The 18,755-nt window shown below is 46.1% G+C and overlaps 1 protein-coding gene across 5 annotated transcripts in view; it reads right to left on the bottom strand.

Annotated features, from left to right (window-relative positions):
• The window catches only part of ESYT2 (extended synaptotagmin 2), a 75,047-nt gene that overhangs the window by 21,703 nt on the left and 34,589 nt on the right, over window positions 1–18,755 (bottom strand). For all 5 annotated transcript variants that reach the window (XM_057549797.1, XM_057549798.1, XM_057549799.1 and 2 more), the window contains exons 5-13: window positions 18,678–18,750; window positions 18,007–18,096; window positions 11,388–11,443; window positions 6,886–7,006; window positions 4,705–4,881; window positions 3,781–3,863; window positions 2,287–2,335; window positions 1,115–1,204; window positions 596–691 (exon numbers count right to left, since the gene is read on the bottom strand). In XM_057549797.1, coding sequence (XP_057405780.1) covers window positions 596–691; window positions 1,115–1,204; window positions 2,287–2,335; window positions 3,781–3,863; window positions 4,705–4,881; window positions 6,886–7,006; window positions 11,388–11,443; window positions 18,007–18,096; window positions 18,678–18,750 — 835 coding nt within the window. The remainder of the gene's footprint in view (window positions 1–595; window positions 692–1,114; window positions 1,205–2,286; window positions 2,336–3,780; window positions 3,864–4,704; window positions 4,882–6,885; window positions 7,007–11,387; window positions 11,444–18,006; window positions 18,097–18,677; window positions 18,751–18,755) is intronic.

Raw genomic sequence — 18,755 nt, 5'->3', positions numbered from 1 at the left:
AAAACGATAAACACTGACCACGAGCACACTACCCTTAGGGTGGAGGCGAGCATCACACCAGGGCCTGACCGACCCTTCTCCACGCTTCTGGTCGTTATCTGTAAGAACTGTTCTCTACGGCTTTTCTGAGCGCGGAACAACTCTGACGCCCATGAGGAGGAGCACCGCTCTGGGCTAGAAGCCGTGTGTGCAGGGGATCACCCGACGCGGCCCCGTCACCCTGCTGTGCTACTTCCAGGATGATGCCAGAGGGATATAATTGTCATCTTTGGGCACTAAATTTTAATAATTAGTGATTCTCTACAGAAAACCTTCTTCTCTAACTACTAGGTGTATTCTTTTCCTATGTATTGGAGATTTCTTCTTAAAACATGTAAGATAATTCTGACCATCCTGGATAAACCAATAAAATGTAAACATAAAATTACACTCATGGAGGAAATGCACACGTATCCCTCTCCACTGCTGCTCTCTTGGACTGGAGTGAAGTGAAAACACAGCAACAAGAATGGGGACACGGCGTGGGCGCGGCTGAACACAGCAGGATCCACTGCCAGGAAACGAGCACCCAGTGGGCTCTCGCGGAGGCACCTACCGGGAGGTTCCTGGCTGAGTCCAAGTACAAGATGAGCAGCGAGGAGGACAGCCCGTCATTGGCTTGATCTTTGTCAGCTCTGATGTCTGTCAGCACCTACAAGGAAAAGAAAAAGCTTCAGCAGGTGGGTTTCCAAGGTTCCTGACTATTTCTTCCTGATTATGTCTATAACCCTCAAGAAAATAAGAAAGGTGGAGAAATAAGCATCTGATATATGCAATACAGAGACAATGAACATAAGATTCTATTCAGATCGATCAAACGAAGCACTCAGGTGACCTGTGGCTCTTCAAATCCCTATGCAATAATCAAGCACAAAATTTAAAGATCTCATAAAACAGGTGAGAATGACCTGTAAAATTCCATTATCTCTAATTTATCCCTGATGCTACTGTAGTGATTTACAGCACAGGAGTCAAAATTATTGCTGTAATTTTTTTTAAGTGAGCAGCAGCACAGTTTACAGGTACTAATCTTAGCGATCAGGAGTGCAGGCTGTCATGGGACCCCCTCCAGCACCTTCTCGAGGTTTGAAGCGTCTGGCATGAGCGTGAGCCACTCCAGTTTCAAGTGCAGCTTTCCTCTGAGGACCTCGTCCAGGGTGAACCACTGCAGAGAAAGCAAGACAGTTCAGCCAAAGTCCTCCTGGATCAGACACGCAAACTGAACAGTCTCCACAAACGTGGAAGGCCTGAGTCCTGCCACCTTTAGCTCCAGGCCTGAGAACCAGCTGCTGGCCCCAGACACTGACAGCAGTGGCCGCTTTGCGTGTGTTAACTCACTGACTCCCAATTCCTCCCCCGATTCACACGCAAGGACTCAAATGTCTTCTTACACCACCCAACACTGTCAGGCTTTTACGTTTGGACTTCCATAGAATTTACGGGCCAAGAGAGAATATAACACTGATCCCAAGTCTGAATTTCAATATCAAACACGTTAACAGGTTTGTTTTTCCTCATCACTATATACTAACAATTAGTATACACTTGTTTCAGCTTAAAAGCCACAAAACAATTAATCGAGGATGGTCCCCAAACACTCAGTATTAAGAAGAGACTGCCCTGAGTGCAGGGCTTTATCTGCTCTGCCCGTCACTGCACACAGTACCCGGCACACAACAACACGATAAACTGCAGATACCTGTTGAGTGTGTGCTGACGTGCACGGGAAGGGAAACATGTTACTTTGAAAGCAGATCTCAGCAGTGATTTGGTTAATTGTGCTTTACTTATCCAAATCTTACCCATCTTTTAGAAGCCACCACAAACTTCCTTTTTTATCCTTTTTATTCTGATAGCAATATCTTGCTTGAAGTACGTCTGTTGCTGTCAATTCACACTGTATCTGTGGGTATCTTTCATGGGACAATTTCTCATCAACTGCACTGTGCCAGCTCTGCTGTGAACTCCAACTATCTTTAAAATGCCTGTTATTGGGGAGTTTCTCCCAGATTCTGCCCTGACTCCGAAGGAGAGCGTGCCTGTCTGAAACAAAGTTGGTGTGTGTTTGGATCCTCAGGAATTTCGAGTGTCTGGTAGGTGCTGACTTCTTTTCACTTTGCTGTTACTAGAAGGCCTAAGTCCTCAACGTCTGTGAGCGGATGTTAAGTTCTCAGACCATCAGGTGGCGGTGGCAGCAGGTGCTCTGTCAACACTCATGAAATAGAACAATACTCAAAGGAAACTTACTTCATCTAAAAGGCGCTCCTTTTCAACTTCAATAAGATCAATCATAAGACTATAGAAATAACAATACAACAACTTTAGAACATAGAAACACATTTCTTACAACTGAAATAACCTTAAGCATTAGTCTATGAAAAAGTACTCCAGAAATGCAACAAAATGCTAGTTTATCAAGAAACAGACTTCTTCCAAAAGCTTCCCCAAGCTTCCACCCACGAGAGCGAAGCGAGGTAGGGAAGAGCAGGGAGGTGGGAACACTCAGCGAGGCACAGCTGCGGGCAGAGCCGGGAGGGCTGGTCTTCCCCACACGGAGCTGTCCACTCGCGCCCCACATGTGCAGGCACGTTCCGCCCTGGGTCTGACGCGCTCTCCCTGAGCTGCTGCCCACTGCTCCGGCTCAGCCCCCCGTGGGCTCAATTAGGCCTTGACTGCCTTCCCAGCCTCGCTCCTCAGCTCTGACCAGCGTCTCTGTGGCCGCAGAGGCCTCTGCCTCGTGCTCGGCACACCCCCGACGGCCCGTTCCATTTCCCCCAATAATCCTGCACTGCTGGGAGCATGGAGCCGGCCCCCGAGCCAGAGACGACCAGGACGGGACGATGACACCCCCTTCTTCTGCAGCCACCTCTCCTCTCTGCCCCCGAGCTCTGCCCCAGGTCAGACCCGACATCTCTCTCCTGATCTATTCCAACAGCCTCCTGAAGGCCGGCCGGTCCCCAGTCTCAATCCCTGATAACCTAACCTAACAGTGGCTTTACTGGAATGCAAGTCTGATCTGTTCACTGCCTTGCTTGAAATCTTGTGGTTGCTCCTCATTAAACTGTCTCATGAATGAATTCTGAGGTCACAGCCTAACACACAGGCCATTCTTGATGAAGCCAGACCTGTCCAATGTCATCTATCCTTATATCTTTTATGCCACAAGAAATTCAGTTAAATAATAAAGATGAGGCTAAAGTGTGTTTTTTGATATTTTTTTCAGCTGTACAGGTTGTTCAATTTAAGCAAACAAGTCAATATTTGCTTTTCCAGTATACAGGCACAATATAAATTACTATCTATTCCCCGCCCCCCATAACCCAATAACAAATCAAAAGTTAAAAAACCTGTTTCTATAACCTAGAGCACACCTGCCTGCGTGGTGTAAAGGCTGGAGAGCTGGGCTGGATTTGGGGCCATGCGTGGCTACTGAGCACTTAAAATGGGGCAGCACAACTAAGAAAGTGAATTTTAAATTTTGTTTAACTTTAATCAATTTAACTTAAATAGCAACATGTGGCTGCTATGACGGACACAGATCTAGCAGCTTTCCTTTTCTTACTTAAATGTGAAATGTTTTAGAAACAAAACGTGTTTTAAGAAGTCTAATGGCTACACCTAAGAGCCATTTTAAAATACACATAACATGTACGTAATCCTGTTTTTGAAGTTATATTACATATTTAACACTGATTATCAAAGAAAAAGAGTCTACGCTCTCCTCAGTCATGAAGGATTTACCTTCCGAGGAAGTCGTCCTTGTCTGGGTCTTCGTCAAAGAGCTCGATCTCTAATTCCTGTCCGGGGTGTTCATAGACCAGAGCCTGAAAGGTAACAGCTCACAGTTATCTCACAGTCACTAGTATCGTGTCTACTGAGTACGTGACTGCAGTTAGCGGTAGCAGCTGCACAGCACTGAGGTCCCCACTGTCGGACCCGACAGACTTCTGGATGGCAGGGTCCCTGTGAAATATCCGTGCACACGGCCACGGGCCGCTGCGTTTGTTCCCAGTTACCAGGGGCCACAAGCTTGGATGTCTCTCCACTCCGGCAGCGGCCCCGGTCAGTGCTGGCTGCAGGGTGGCCGCAAGCGCCCCACTCACCACCACTCCGAGATTGAGAGATATGGCAACAGACCGGGCTGGGAGGACGGGAAGCTGATGGGGTATAAACTGCACCACTTCTCAGTTCTTTCCAAACCGCATACCTTGTGATGCAGCAATTCCACTCTGAGGAGCGTAATCTGGGGAAAACTTGGCCAAATGCAGAAAACCCACGACACTCACACAGCACTGGTTGCAATGAACCCAAAAGCCCAGATCTCTCTGAGTAAAAACATGATGGTACCTACTCAAGTGAACGGCTATATTTATTGACATGTAGAGATGTCCAGATGTATTAAATGAAAATTTACAAAACAGTAAATAATCAACCTCATTTTGTAATATGTTTATGTGTATTAAGGGCTGATTATTTACCGTGATAGCTTGATGCAATTAAGGTTTAAAATTTTGTGTGAGGTAGGGATACAAGGTACAATGGTTTTAAAAATGGAAAATGCAAGCAGAGAACTGAGGTTACCCTGAACCAAGCACACCACGACCCCGCAGCAGGAGTGGGACAGGAACGTGGAGGGGGGGACGGCAGCAGCACCCACTCCCTCACCTCGTACACCTCGTTCCACTTTGGACTGAGGTTCTCCTTGATGACCTTGCTTTGGAAGATTTGGTTGCCAACTCGAATCACTCCATAGGGGTCTGACTTCCCCTTGACAAGTCCCTTAAGGTAGGTGTCTTTTCCCTGAAGATCCTGAGCTTCAATAAAGTGTATCCTCAGGACACCCTGGAAAGAAGGAAGACAGAGCAGACTGCTCGCTGGCTCACCCGACAGGCACGGGGTGAAGCCTGTGCCCAGGGACCAGGCAGCTCCTCCTCCCTGAGCAACAAAGGCAAACACGCGACGCTCAGGAGCAGCGCGACGGGGTCCCAGGGGTCTGACCGGAGCCAGAGTCAGGAGCAGCTGGCGTGAGCCACCACCTCCTGCAGACTTCTCCTGGGACGCGGGGTCCCAGAGCGGCACTGTGCCCCAGGGACCCCAGGAGCCCAACTTGGGCAGGGCAGGACAGCAGGAGGTCAGATGGCACAGGGCCTCATGGGTCACCGAACAGTCCTGTGTTTCGGTAGTAGTAACACTAGTGGTAACTGCAGTGATAACAGGCACTACAGGATGCACGAGACTGTTCCTAAGTCCTTGATATGCAATTACTTTCCAATTACATCACTGAATTTTTACAACAATCCTATGAAATACTGTCATTAAACCTATTTTATGCATAGGAAACTGAAAATCTGAGATGCATACGACTCACAGACTTAACATAGTTATCTTTTCCAAAAATGTTGTTTAATTGATAAAATTAAAAACCTCCACTCATATTTCTTTCAAGGCAAACACAACCTGTAAAGTTACCTTTTGGAGGGTAGCATTCTACACCACAAAACACTTTTTAAAAAATTACCAGGTAATATTTCTGAACCAATCAGCATAGAAAGATAGACATTTTTACAGATAAATACGCTTTTAAAACCGTAACAAACCAAAATCCCCTGCTTATATTTTCACAGGTCTAAAGCTTAGATAATGTGGCAACAAACATATCTGAGCAGCAGGGAGGCTGGATCCGGGCAGGCTTAGATGGTCACCTGTACTCAGAGAATACAAAGCCTAATGGCCTAGGAGCACGGGGATTTCTATGTGGAAAGGCAGGCCTGGGTTTCCAGAGATGAGAATCCTAAGTTAACGAAAAAAGACATCCCTGTCTCATACGTGGTGTCCCATCACATCTGCTGAATGCCAACAATGTAACTGATTTGGGCATGAATGACTGGGGTGTTGTTACTTGAAAAAATACAGGAATGCTCATGCACTTTTGTTGGTTTGTGCACTGTTACTGAGATCGAATTTACCTAGAAAGAGTAACGGGCAGTGGGGAAAGGCTGGCCACTTCTACTTCAGGAAACAAACACTGAACTAGGACCAGACACCATGTGACAGGCTGCCCACTCCACTTCTGGAGCCCAAGGTCGGTCAGACCAGACGGGTGGGGAGAAGCCCTTGCTAACTGGGGCCAACCTTCCAGCTCTGTGCCCAGCAGAGGATTCCACGTCCTTGGCCAGCAGGCTCTCACAGTCTCAGACTGAGGTTGTTTAGTTTACTCAAATGAAGGCGACTCCAACATGTGTGACCCGCCTCTGTGTGCAGGGCATCACCCCAACTTACAGATGAAGAAACTGCAGCCCAGACACACCAAGGAATACGCTCCCGAAGCGAAGCCGCTGCCTAACCGCAGGGCTGTGGCTCAGCCCCGGCCGTGCCCTTCCATCCCACCCAGGGCAGCTCTAACACTAACGACGCACCTGCCACATCCCTCCTTGAGTGACCCCAAAGATGCCCACTCTGTCATATCTGAGGGGAGGCTTGTACAGTTCCCAGCTTAGGCTGAACTGTTACATCTTGATACATACAAATAGGAAGTGCTTTCTGAGGCAATAAATAAGTTGTCATAGCTGTCCTTTACAACCTGCAATGACATCTACAGAATTAAATCCCTATGAGCAGCTCTGAGGTTCACAGCTGAGGTTTAAGAACTGTCCTCAAGTCTCTGAAAGTTTTCAGCCAGATGCCCCTTAGCCAATCTCCTAAGGAACAGGGCAGGACAGACCACCTTTACTGCATCAAGATCCACGTGGCAAGGCTGCTGTTAGGAGAAATACAAGAAGTCACAACACCCAAGTATGTGAAGAGTTCCTCCAGTCTGTCTGTAAGTGTTAATGAACGGATGCTTACCTTTGGTATAGGAAACCGCAACTGTGCTATTTGAACTTCGCTGACGAGAGGAACCGTGATTCGGTTGGGAAGCACCAGGTAGTTTGATATTATGTCCAAAATGATAGTATCTGACAAACCACTGTTAGGTGGGAGGTAAAAAACAAACAAACCAACTATCAGACACTTCAGTACTAGTTATCGCCTGTTAACAGTGAACTTAGCATAGACATGACACAACATCCCACTGACAGCGTGGAGCTAATCCCTCTAACACAGTATTTACAGCCAGCAGTTTAATACTTTAGATGCAGTACTGCTACAGTGACGATTATGTGGGGTTTATTCTGAGAACACAAGATACTATTCTGGCTATATTTCACAATGTCCTAAATAACATCTCATACATTTCCACATAACTTTATCATTGATTTAATATTGAATAAGTAAGATACATTTAAATAAATTTCTTTTTTTTTAACATAAACTATTTCAAACACCCATAAAAGTACAGAGAATACCAAAACAAGCATCCATTTATTTACTCATTCCATGTTTATTACATTAAATTTATCTTTCCTGTTATATATGCAGAGGTCCCAACGAAGCAAAGGAATTTACAGTTCATTCTTTCTTCACACTTTATTTGGGTACTGAATACTGTAATCAATTTGAAAGACTATACACCACTGCACAGAGATCTCAGTAGCAAGAATAAAACTGTGGAGGCTAAATAAGCAAATGTGCTTTCAATATGCTCTTTGTCCGTTCTTTGGTGTAAATGTGAGAATCAAGCAACGTATGTGTGACAGCACTTTTGAGGCATACGTAAACCAAGTTTCATTGCTATAGAAGAACACCTTTAGCCAGAAGTGCAAAGTTTTAAAAGAACCTTACTTCTTGCCAGTACTTCTCAGATGTTAACATTATGAACACACAGATGTAAAGTAACTACACACGGAACATCCACTGGGACACAGTGAAAGTGCCGTCATTCACTGAGTGATAACTGAGCCTCGCTGCAGGTTGGAGGTCCAAATGCAAGGCCAAGATGCGGAACCTCAGCGCAGCGCCTTTCAGCCCGACATGGGCAGAGACAAACCACACACCCACAGACAGCTCCACACTCTACTGTTGAAGAGGCCAGTTACTCAGGCGCTAACAGTCCAGGGGGACTCAGAGGGTCTAAGCCGCAGACACTGGATCAGTGTTCACCACGCAGAGGATGAGATGGTCCTTCAAAGCATTAATACCAAGCATAGTCTTACTTCAGGCATTTCCCTGCAGAAGTACCAGTTTTGTTTACACTGAAAAATCTGTTGAAACAGAAGACCCCTCACTGATGACATAAACGTTTCAAGAATCCCTTAGCTGCTACGGTGGTCGGCCACCGCCCCACCTCTCTCTAACGCCTACAGTGCCAGCGCCAGGCTCAGCTCGGCAGCCCCACCCGCGGGCTCCCAAGTGGGGCTGGGCATCCCCTGAGCCACTCCGCTCGTCCTGACTACGCCGGGCTCACCACACAGTGCAGCTTCCACTGTGTCCCACCCTCCTGGTCCTTTGGAACCGACCCTGCTCATCACCCTACTTCTGTTTCTGTCACAACCCTCATCCCTTCAACACTCAGTTTATGGCTCTCCATTGAAAAATGTTAAGGATAGCTAAAATTTGTGGAAAAGTGATTCAGGCATCACTGCTACTTTATAATACCTTGGATTCTGTTTTGTAGTCAATGGATAGAGCATGTAGATGTTCATTTTGTAAAGCTTGGGGCAAGATTTCATTATGTTAGGTTCAAAGTTATTAAATATTTATTTTTATAAGACAAGGCTTGCCACAGCTGTGAGTTGTTTGACAAAATCTTTGAGAAATAGTAGCCCAAGTTTTATGTTAAGTAGATATGCGTATATTGCATCACATAAAATTTACATAATTATGTATCATATATAAATATATATAATTTAAAAGGGGTATTTTACCATATCCCTTTTATACCACAGTCTCATTTTTGAATGGTGTGTGTCTATTTCCGTCTGTATTTCTAATATATATGAGTATATTTTGATACTTTTAATGATAAATGCAATCCTATACATAATGAATATGGAAGAATAGGTTTTATATATTGTATATATGAAAACCCATATATAAAACAACAGCCAGAAGCTATTACTATACAAATAGAGCCTGCCTTCATATAAAATCACGCAACGAAATGGCGCTGTATTTGTATGTGTGCGTCGAGCGAGTGTGCATGCATTTCTCCCTTCTAACTGAATGCTCTGGGACTGACCCCCGAGCTGCGCTGCAGGCTCACGCGGCAGAGCCCGCCCTCTGGCTCTCTACAGGGAGCCAGCACACCATGGCCTGCAGGGCAGATGCTCGACAAACCCCTCCCACGACGCAGAGGGGAGGAAAGCAGACCACACTCTTCTACACTAAACGACAGCAGGGATTGATCGTTTTTGCCAGCTAAGCAGCACCCTCTCCTCCGACTTCTGGAGCCCTTCCTTGGGGGCCCCCCCGCCCCCCCTTCACTGGAGCTTCTTCAAGCACTTCTCTGCCTCCTCTCAGCGTGGGCACAAGGCCCAACCTGACCCTCAGAACCAGGAGAGTCTGCCCAAGGACAGGCAGACAAACAAGTCAACCCTAGAACCTGACCCTCAGAACCAGGAGAGTCTGTCCAAAGACAGGCAGACAAACAGAAGTCAACCCTAGAACTTTTGCTGGAACTCGCGGGAAAAGGTTCTTTTTCCGACTGAGGCAGCTGAGCGTGCGGAATAGAAGCTAGAAGCGGCTACTTCACAGCAAGAGCCTGCCTGGCAACAAAGCCACGCACAGAAAAGCAGAGTCAGGAGCCGTCCTGTGGATGCCAGCACCTGGCTGTGCCTGGCTACCCGACAGGGCCGCAGGCCTCTCGGCGACACCAGCTGAGGGTGCAAGCTCCACTCTGCTCACGGCCTTGGCTGGCACTCACAGCAGGCACTCCGTACCCATTTGTCGGACGAGTGAATAGACTGTCTCTAAAAAACAGTATTTGGGGCTTCCCTGGTGGCGCAGTGGTTGAGCATCTGCTCTCGAACACGGGTTCGAGCCCTGGTCTGGGAAGATACATGCCGCGGAGCAACTAGGCCTGTGAGCCACAATTACTGAGCCTGTGCGTCTGGAGCCTGTGCTCCGCAACAAGAGAGGCCGCGACAGTGAGAGGCCCGTGCACCGCGATGAAGAGTGGCCCCCACTTGCCGCAACAGAGAAAGCCCTCGCACAGAAACGAAGACCCGACACAGCCATAAATAAATAAATAAATAAAAATTAAAAAAAAAAAAAGAGTGAATACATGTATATGTTTAACTGAATCACTTTGCTGTACAACTGAAACTAACAACACTGTAGATTAACTATACTCCAATTAAAAAAAAAACAAAACAGTATTTGTTTACTCAATTATTTACTCACTTAATGAAGACCAGGTAAGTTGGGTTTGTTGTTGCAAGCAAGAATCCTAATCAACACTTCAACAAAACTCTTTTAAAGTTGTCCTTTCGTTCCAAAAATCTTTTAAAGATAACAGTATTTTTCTATATCCAATAAACCACAGCACCTAAAAAAGACTTTTATCGTTATGACTATGCCTCAGTGTAGTCTTGATTTTTCCCTGATAATGAAACAAAATAAAATTCTTCCTAATGGCCATTTCAAGGGCATAAACAAATACATGGGAAGAGAAAAAAGAGATTGAAACCAAGGCTTTCATAATTCAATTTTTAAGCCATTTTAGGGGGAAAACCCCCCCACAGATTAGCAGTGTCCACTAGGAACATGTGTAACTTTAACCAACAAGCAACACACTTTAACCTTCAAATGCAACAGTGAAACCAGCAGAAGCAGGCTTGGCGCTGCAGCCTCAGCCCTTCCTGCTCAGTGGTGGCTGACAGGTCTGCCGCCACCGCCTTCCACCTCGGAGGACAGAGGGGACGAGGAAGCCTCCCTCTCCCACAGGCGGGACACGCCCTGAAGGGCTTCCCATGCTCGTGGCGGAAGGTTTCCTCGCGTTTCAGACACTAGAGGACACGGAACAATGAGGGCCTCCCAGCCACACAACGCAGCTCCCAGGTCCAGGGCTGACGCCTTCCCCTCCAGCGAGGAGCGGGTCAAGGCACAGAAGGCAGAAAGGGAAGGCGAAGCACAGCTCGAAAAGATTCCAGGAAGGGCTAGTTTTGAAACCTATAAGCTTGAAAACTTTTTAAAGTTTTCTTTAATTTTCTGGGATATTAAAACACCAAAACTGGAAAGACACCTCATGACTAATGAAAAGGCTCCATCTAGTCCTAACAGGGCTCTCATGCGGCTCTGACCCAGAGCCTCCGACGGGCCGGCGACAACAGAGCCCAAGAGAGCCCGCCCAGAAAGCATGGGCTCTGCTCGGAAGACACAGCTCTCAAACACCCGTGTTGTCTTCGCGACACTGGAAACGCACGTGACACCACCAGCAAGCTACCCACAGGACGTGACAGAGTACTTACTTCAATCCGGGGATATCGAGAAGATTAGTCAGTCCTGTCCAATTAATTTCTAAAAGCTGTTTTAAAAAAAGGGCAAAAATATTAAGTATGCAAATTATTTCCAATTATCACATCAAATCATGCAGGTTTGTTTCTTTATAAATGAAATGGGTTAGTACATACTACTGTCCTATTCCTTGTCTTTCACTTTGTAAAACATCAAGGCCGTTGTCCCTTGTTGGTATAGATACCTTGCCTGTTCTTGTTTTGTTCTTTTGATGTCAAAATTTACTCCAGTAAAATCATAATTATTTATATACCCATCCTCCTATTGACGAGCACTTAGAATATTTACAATTTCTCTTTTATTGTAAGTAATGAATCAGTGAATATCTTTGTACACACGTGTTGTTACATACACATGGAGACTAGCATTCAAAAAGTGGAAATTCTGGTCAAAGATACATGTTCATTTTTTATGTTGATAGATGCTACATAATTGCCCTAATATTGTACAAACTTACATTCCCATCAAAACTGTATAAAATGTCCTTTCTTTACAACCTATTAAAAATATTTTACACCTATATTAAAAATCAGTCTATCCAGCAGTTAAAGAATGGTACTTTATCGCTGTTTCAGTCTGCATATTTCTGATATTAGTGGGACATGTTCCATTCATTCATTCAACATCTGTATTTTACTGCTCATTTTTCTAGTGGGTATTTATCTTAGAATAATTCCTATATAGTTGGCTGAGATTCTATTAAACGGATGTGGACAGGTAAAAAGTACTGATTGGAAACACTGCTTTTCCTGCCAAGACGGATACTGCACATAATGAAATTACTTGTGCTCTACGTTGTAGAAGATGCCAAGTGAAACTGCATGACCTCTATTACCCATAGAGCTGGAGTGACAAAGCTGGGCAGTAGGTGGTTATAAACATGAACTGGAAGGGTCAAGATTCTTTCGGACAGAGCAAAACTCAAAAGCAACAACTTTAATAAAGTCCTGAAACACTAACCTCCCTAGGACTCCCTAGCACCCTGACTACGATCTCTAAACGCGTCTTCCACTAAAAGGAACAGGGGATTTTGAAGAAATGGCTGACTCCAGGTCTGGGGCACCCTGCTGAACCAGGAGTAAAGAAGCACTCACAGGCCCTCCCAAAGGGCAGTCACCCGGAGGGGATTATAACTAGAGTACAAACGCTCAGGTGACAGAGGGCCGACTCGCAGGACCCTTGGCAAAATGGTAAGATGTACCTGGATGCTACCCAAATTCAGAGAAACAAAATGCCTGCGAGGCAGGGGCAGAATTCATGGAAGGACAGACTCAGGTGAGCTTGAAAAGAAGAGATCTGAATGCAAGAAAGAAGGCCCCAGGGGAAGGGCCTCCGCGTTCAAGGCCCTGAAGGGGGAGCTGGCCTGTCCCTGAACACAGGGAGGCCAGGGGACAGAAGAGCCAAGCTGAGGGGGTGAGAGAGGAGTGTGAGTGACCGTGTGTGGGAGGATGAGAGTGAGTGTGTGAGCAGATGGACAGGTGTGAGGGCGGGGCAGATCCAGGCAGCGCTTTGGGAAAGCAACTAAAATTAGTGCCCCCCCCCCACCAAGTCTGGATGACTGGGATCTCCTTTCGGGAAACTGAAGAACCAGTGAGACGTGCTCCCAAAGGACAGGAAATCAGCTCTCTGGGCTGCCGAGGAACAGTGAGTAAGGTGGGCACGTTGCAACTGGAACCCCACCAGCGCAGCATGTGTTCACGGGAACCTCAGTCGGCTGCCCTCTGCCCTCTGTGCCATCTGTGGGTTGCAGGAGAGTCGGCGACAGCCACTGCTCATTTCAGCACTGACAACACGCCAGGCGTCCTACACAGGAAGTCTGTTAAAAACGGACTGGTGGAGACTTCCCTGGTGGTCCAGTGGTTAAGAATCCGTCTTCCAATGCAGGGGACGCGGGTTTGATCCCTGGCCAGGGAACTAAGATCCCACATGCAGCAGAGCAACTAAGCCTGCGCACCACAACTATTGAGCACGTGCGCCACAACTAGAGAGACATCCGCGCGGCACAAGGAGGAGCCCGTGTGCCGCAACGAAGACCGGATGCAGCCAAAAAGAAAATAAATATTTAAAAACAAAACAAAACAGACTGGTGGCTCCACCCTTCTCCAGAGTTTCTGAATTTTCTGATTTGGGCTGGTGGTAAAGGTCACGAATATTTTTCTTATGTCTTAAAGCTCCTAGGACTTCCAGCTTTCACTTGGGATGTAGAAAACTGGGAAGAGCATCACTCCTGAATGCATGGAGAGCTGAGGCGACAGGGCCATCCCAGGGCAGGAGAGCCAGAGTAAACCCTGTGAAATCCACAGAAATAGGGCAGGCCAAGGAGAGCACAGCTGCTGCAGGAAAGACAGAAGCCCTGCCTTCCAGAGGCAAGGGACCACAGCCACTCAGAGGACAGGAACAGAATTCACCCTCTATGCCTTGACCACAGAGATTCGGTATTGCTGGGGGCAGGTGCGACACTCTCTCCTGCACAAGACCCTCCAAAGACAGAGTCACAGGGAGGGGGCAGGGCCACTGAAAGAGCACCACAACAACGGTGGTGGGGCAAGACGCTTCAAAATGATGAAAGACATCAAACCCCAGATCCAAGAAATGCAGAGGACACCTGGCGGGATAAACAGCCACAAACTCCCCAGTGGCTTAATGTGTGGCCTAAGACTGGGCCTCTTCCGTCCAGTGGGCTCCATGGACCTGCCAGCCCAGCCCTCCCTCGCCCCTCATGACCACCTCCCACGCAGGGCTGCAGGAATCGGTTTCTGGGAGCCTCGTTCGAATGCTGCAACCTTCCTACTCCTGGTCTCGGGGTTAAGGGTCTGTATCTGATGCAGCTGGAATAGGGCAGGCAAGGACCAAGGGAAGACCGGGAGGCTCACTCCTGGGGGCACCGGCAGCCAGCGTTTCTGGCCTGTGGCCTGAAGGACCAGAGGAGGCTGGTCTCAGGGTGAGAGAAGAACGAAGCTGAGGCAGAACAGGCACAAGAGACAGTGGCCACGGCGTCCACATTCCACATTCCGTCCTGTTCCTGACTCCCAACTGCAGCCCCTGCATGAGTTTCATGAAACATCGATATATGCTCATTTTGTTTTTAAATAAAGCTCCCCCTTCTCCCCCCTTCCTTTGCTTAAGGTACCCCAATTGCCAGAGTCCTAGCTAGTAGGATTCAGTTTCTTTTCACAATCACTCTAAACGGAAGATGTTATTTCCATTTTATAGATGAAGAAACTCAATCTGTGGATCAAAGACTCAGCAGGCATGTCCTTTGCTAGCTGGGAGGACCCCTTTAGGATAAACAGGTTCAGAGTGAGCCCCAGACCATCTCCTGGAGAAGTTCTAGAAAGGACCTCCTGACCCAGTCTACTCTAATCCATACTCCTGAGACAAACCTAAAAATGACCTAAGGATTCTGAAACACCCTTAAGAGTGTATGCCAGAGGCAATCCCAACAACTGTCAAGTTAGCATGAGTGGGTTGCCACCACTCCCCTGGGACACGTCCAAGGGCAGAGAGTAGGTCGCCCTGGCTCGTACCAGAACCTTAACCCAAGCTTCTGTGCTTACCAATGCTCGACCTCTGCTGCCAGGACCCCACCAGAATGCTAACCCTACGTGTAGGAAAATATTTAATTTCTTAAACATCTGAAGACTCACTATGTGCCAGGTACTATACCAAGTGTTTTACATTTAATCGTCACCTCTAATCTTTTGAGGGAGGTATTAGTGTACTCCCCATGTTACCGATGGGGAGACTGAGGCTTACAGAAATTAAACACAGTTGGGCCTCCGTATCTGAGGGTTCCAGTTCCGCCTTCTCAGATTCAACCAAACACGGATCAAAAGTATTCGGAAAGAAAAAATTCCTGAAGTTCCAAAAGGCAAAACTTGAATCTGCTGCACTAGGGCAACTATTTACATTGGACTTTCAACGATTTACACAGAATTTACACCGTGCTAGGTGTTATAAGTGATCTAGAGATGATTTAAAGGATACGAGAGGATGTGCGTAGGTTATGTACAAATGCTACGCCACTTAATAAGGAACTTGAACACCCACGGATTTTGGTCCGTGGGAGTCCTGGAACCAATCCCCTGTGGATACTGGGAGAAGATGGTAATTTGTTCAAAGCACACAGTTCAAAGGAGAGAAAGAACCAGGAGCGGAAAGTGAGGCTGTGTGGCGCTCACGTCTGTCACTTAACCTGAAATAAGGGGACAGTACATCCGCCCTGCCTCCACTGTGCTGAACGAGGTCAGCACTACAGACACCTGTGGTTATTTTTTTAAAAACAAGTAGCACATTATCAGAACTAATCTAAACAAATCAACGAGCAAAAAACGTGCGAAAGTTTCATATTCTTCTGAAGGTTGCCATGCTTCTAAATCATCTGGATAGTCAAAACCCCCATCTTTCTGTTTTTCACTGGGGTGAGGAAGGACTTGGCAGCCAGCAGGGAATTCTGCTCTTACATTTTCCAGATGAAAGCAACTGAAAAAGTCCCTTTTCTCTGAAGCCTGTGCTTGGTGACTGTAATTCACCATATAAGGATACAAGTGATCCTCAACCTTCCACAGCCTCATCCTGCTTTTCTGAGTACTAAAATCTCATTTGGAAATTAATATTATAATGTTATTTTTATTTTATTTTTTATTTTTTGGCTGCACAGCTTGTGGGATCCTAGTTCCCTGACCAGGGACTGAACCTGGGCCCCCTGCAGTGGAAGCACGGAGTCCGAACCACTGGACCACCAGGGAAGTCCCTACAATGTTATTTTTAAACTAAGTATACCTAAGAAAGATCCAATGAAGAATATTACAAAGTTTTGAGGAAGATTTAAAGATTTGGATTTTGTTACATTGAGCTGAAAAAAAACTCTTTAAATTGTTAAAAATTCCCTGCAAACTAAAAATACTTATCAACTTGCTAAGGATTAGTTTTTTATATTCATTAATGAAGGAATTTTTTTAAACATACTGTCTTTTCAACAACTTGTATGTGGGGAAAAAAAAACCATGAATTTTGAATCTTTTACGGATTTCTTCATTTCTCAAAATTTTAATAAATTAAAATTTAACACAGATGTTCCTTAATAGCTTTTGAATTTTACCATGTTTTGTGTTGTTAAGATACGTTCAAAATAAGCCAATTATTTAAGCAATAAAAAGCAAATGAGAATAATAATTTTAGCGGTAACAAAGAGTGATGACACTTACTTCTTATGTTTTTATACAGAAAAGTACCACTTGTTTGGTCTAGATAAACTTGTATTTTAAAAACCAGCAACAATAATTTATATTAAGTTATTTGAATCAAATTATACAAATGAATATCCCCATTTTACACTACACATGATGTTAATGACACCTTCAGAAAGGACTCATCGCAGGTTACAAAAACGGCACACTGTGAAGAGGTATCTGAGAAACAGATCCATTCATTCATCAGACATTTACTGAACCGTATGGAGACAGATAGGGCTGTGGCTTGCCAAGATTAAGAAGTGTGCTACGAGGCACAGGGACAAGGAGGGAACCTGGCTGCCCGTGTCCTGGGAAGGGCAGCATTCTGGGAGAGGAGGGAGAGAGAAGGAGGGTGGTGGAAGGGACAATGGGGCAGGGGGCGGGGGCGGTACTACCACTGCACTGGACAGATGACCGTCTGCGAGTGAGAGCCGGCCCCTGGTGGGTCAGTGTGCCGGGGCGAGGCCCCCAGCAGTGAAGTCCACTGAGGACAGAGCCAAGGCAGGAAGCCGAGCAGAGGCTGCAGAAGCCCAGGTGAGGGGCCTTGCAGGAATGGAGCCGCCCAGGTGGGGACGGACAGCCCCAGTGAGGGGAGGGGCCTCGGCGAGGAGAGAGGGTCTCAGTGAGGGACAGTCTAGGTAGGTGACTTTTTTGTTGTCTTACTTTTGTGGCTAATAATGAGTAGTAAGTATTGACGACTTATAACCAAAAATGGAATGTGAAATAATAATATCATGGTTTATCCAAGTGTTAAAATATAACTTAGTCAAAATTAATCTTTGTGACTCTTAAAAACACAGCATACTGTGTGCTTCATTCAACACACCCCGAGAGGCAGGCAACGGTGGGGGGGGGGGGGGCGGTGGCTGCAGGGCGACTTAGGCTGAGTATGAGGATAGCATCTCTGCCAGACCAGCGCAGGTCCAGGTGCAGATCCCCAGACTTACTGGTTTCGTGACTTGGACAAATCAGACTCTCAGGTCCTGGTCGGCAAAAGTATTTAGTGTTAGTATTTAACTACAGAGCTATGAGGATTGAATGAGTAAATATATATCATACTCAGTGATAGGTGCTGAATGTTAGTTACAACCTATACTTTCTAAGGTCTGCTTTCAAATTTTCTGCAGCAAACATATTATTTTTATAATGAGGAAAAAAGTTGTCTATCGAGAGATGTGAAGCCCTCTGTTAAGGCATAAAGAGATGAAAGCACGCAGGATTCATGCACCAAAGGGAATAAAGTGAGTTAAGCTCTTTTTCTCCACTCTGTCTATTCTTCTATATGTACACATTCTTGTCAGTGAATGGGAAGAAAAGAATGAAATAAACATTGACTTACTGGCTTCCTAAGGAAGAAGATAGACAAAGCTCCCACTAAGGGCATGTCTCCAATCAGTGGTTCCAGGATCACCCGCATTGTACCATGAATCTAAATTCAAATGGGAAACCGAAACATTAACAGAAAACAATTCCACAGGCCATTACAGACACAAGAAGGAGGATGCAGGATCCTCTCAGTGATTCCTGAGCATCTGACTTCAGGTTTCTCTCAAGTATAACCTATAAACTTAACTTAAAGAAACTTAACTTCAAAGAAATTCTGAGTTAATAAAAACTTCATGGGCTTCCCTGGTGGCGCAGTGGTTGAGAATCTGCCTGCCAATGCAGGGGACACGGGTTCGAGCCCTGGTCTGGGAAGATCCCACGTGCCGCGGAGCAACTGGGCCCGTGAGCCACAATTACTGAGCCTGCGCGTCTGGAGCCTGTGCTCCGCAACAAGAGAGGCCGCGATAATGAGAGGCCCGCACCCTGTGATGAAGAGTGGCCCCCACTTGCCGCAACTGGAGAAAGCCCTCGCACAGAAACGAAGACCCAATACAGCCATAAATAAATAAATAAATAAAATATTTAAAAAAAAACAAAAAAAACAAAAAAAAAAAACTTCATGATTTTCTTTCTGAATAGAGCACAGAGAATTTGAGAAGACTATGAAACTTAAAAAAACCTTACCTGTATACTTTGCACACCAGCTCTACAAAAATATCGCTTGATCTCCAAATCAATCTCACAATTTCCTACAAAACTAGC

Source organism: Balaenoptera acutorostrata, chromosome 7 (assembly GCF_949987535.1).
Source record: "Balaenoptera acutorostrata chromosome 7, mBalAcu1.1, whole genome shotgun sequence".
In the NCBI taxonomy this organism is placed as follows: Eukaryota; Metazoa; Chordata; class Mammalia; order Artiodactyla; family Balaenopteridae; genus Balaenoptera; species Balaenoptera acutorostrata.
This window is presented reverse-complemented; position numbering and strand designations above follow the sequence as displayed.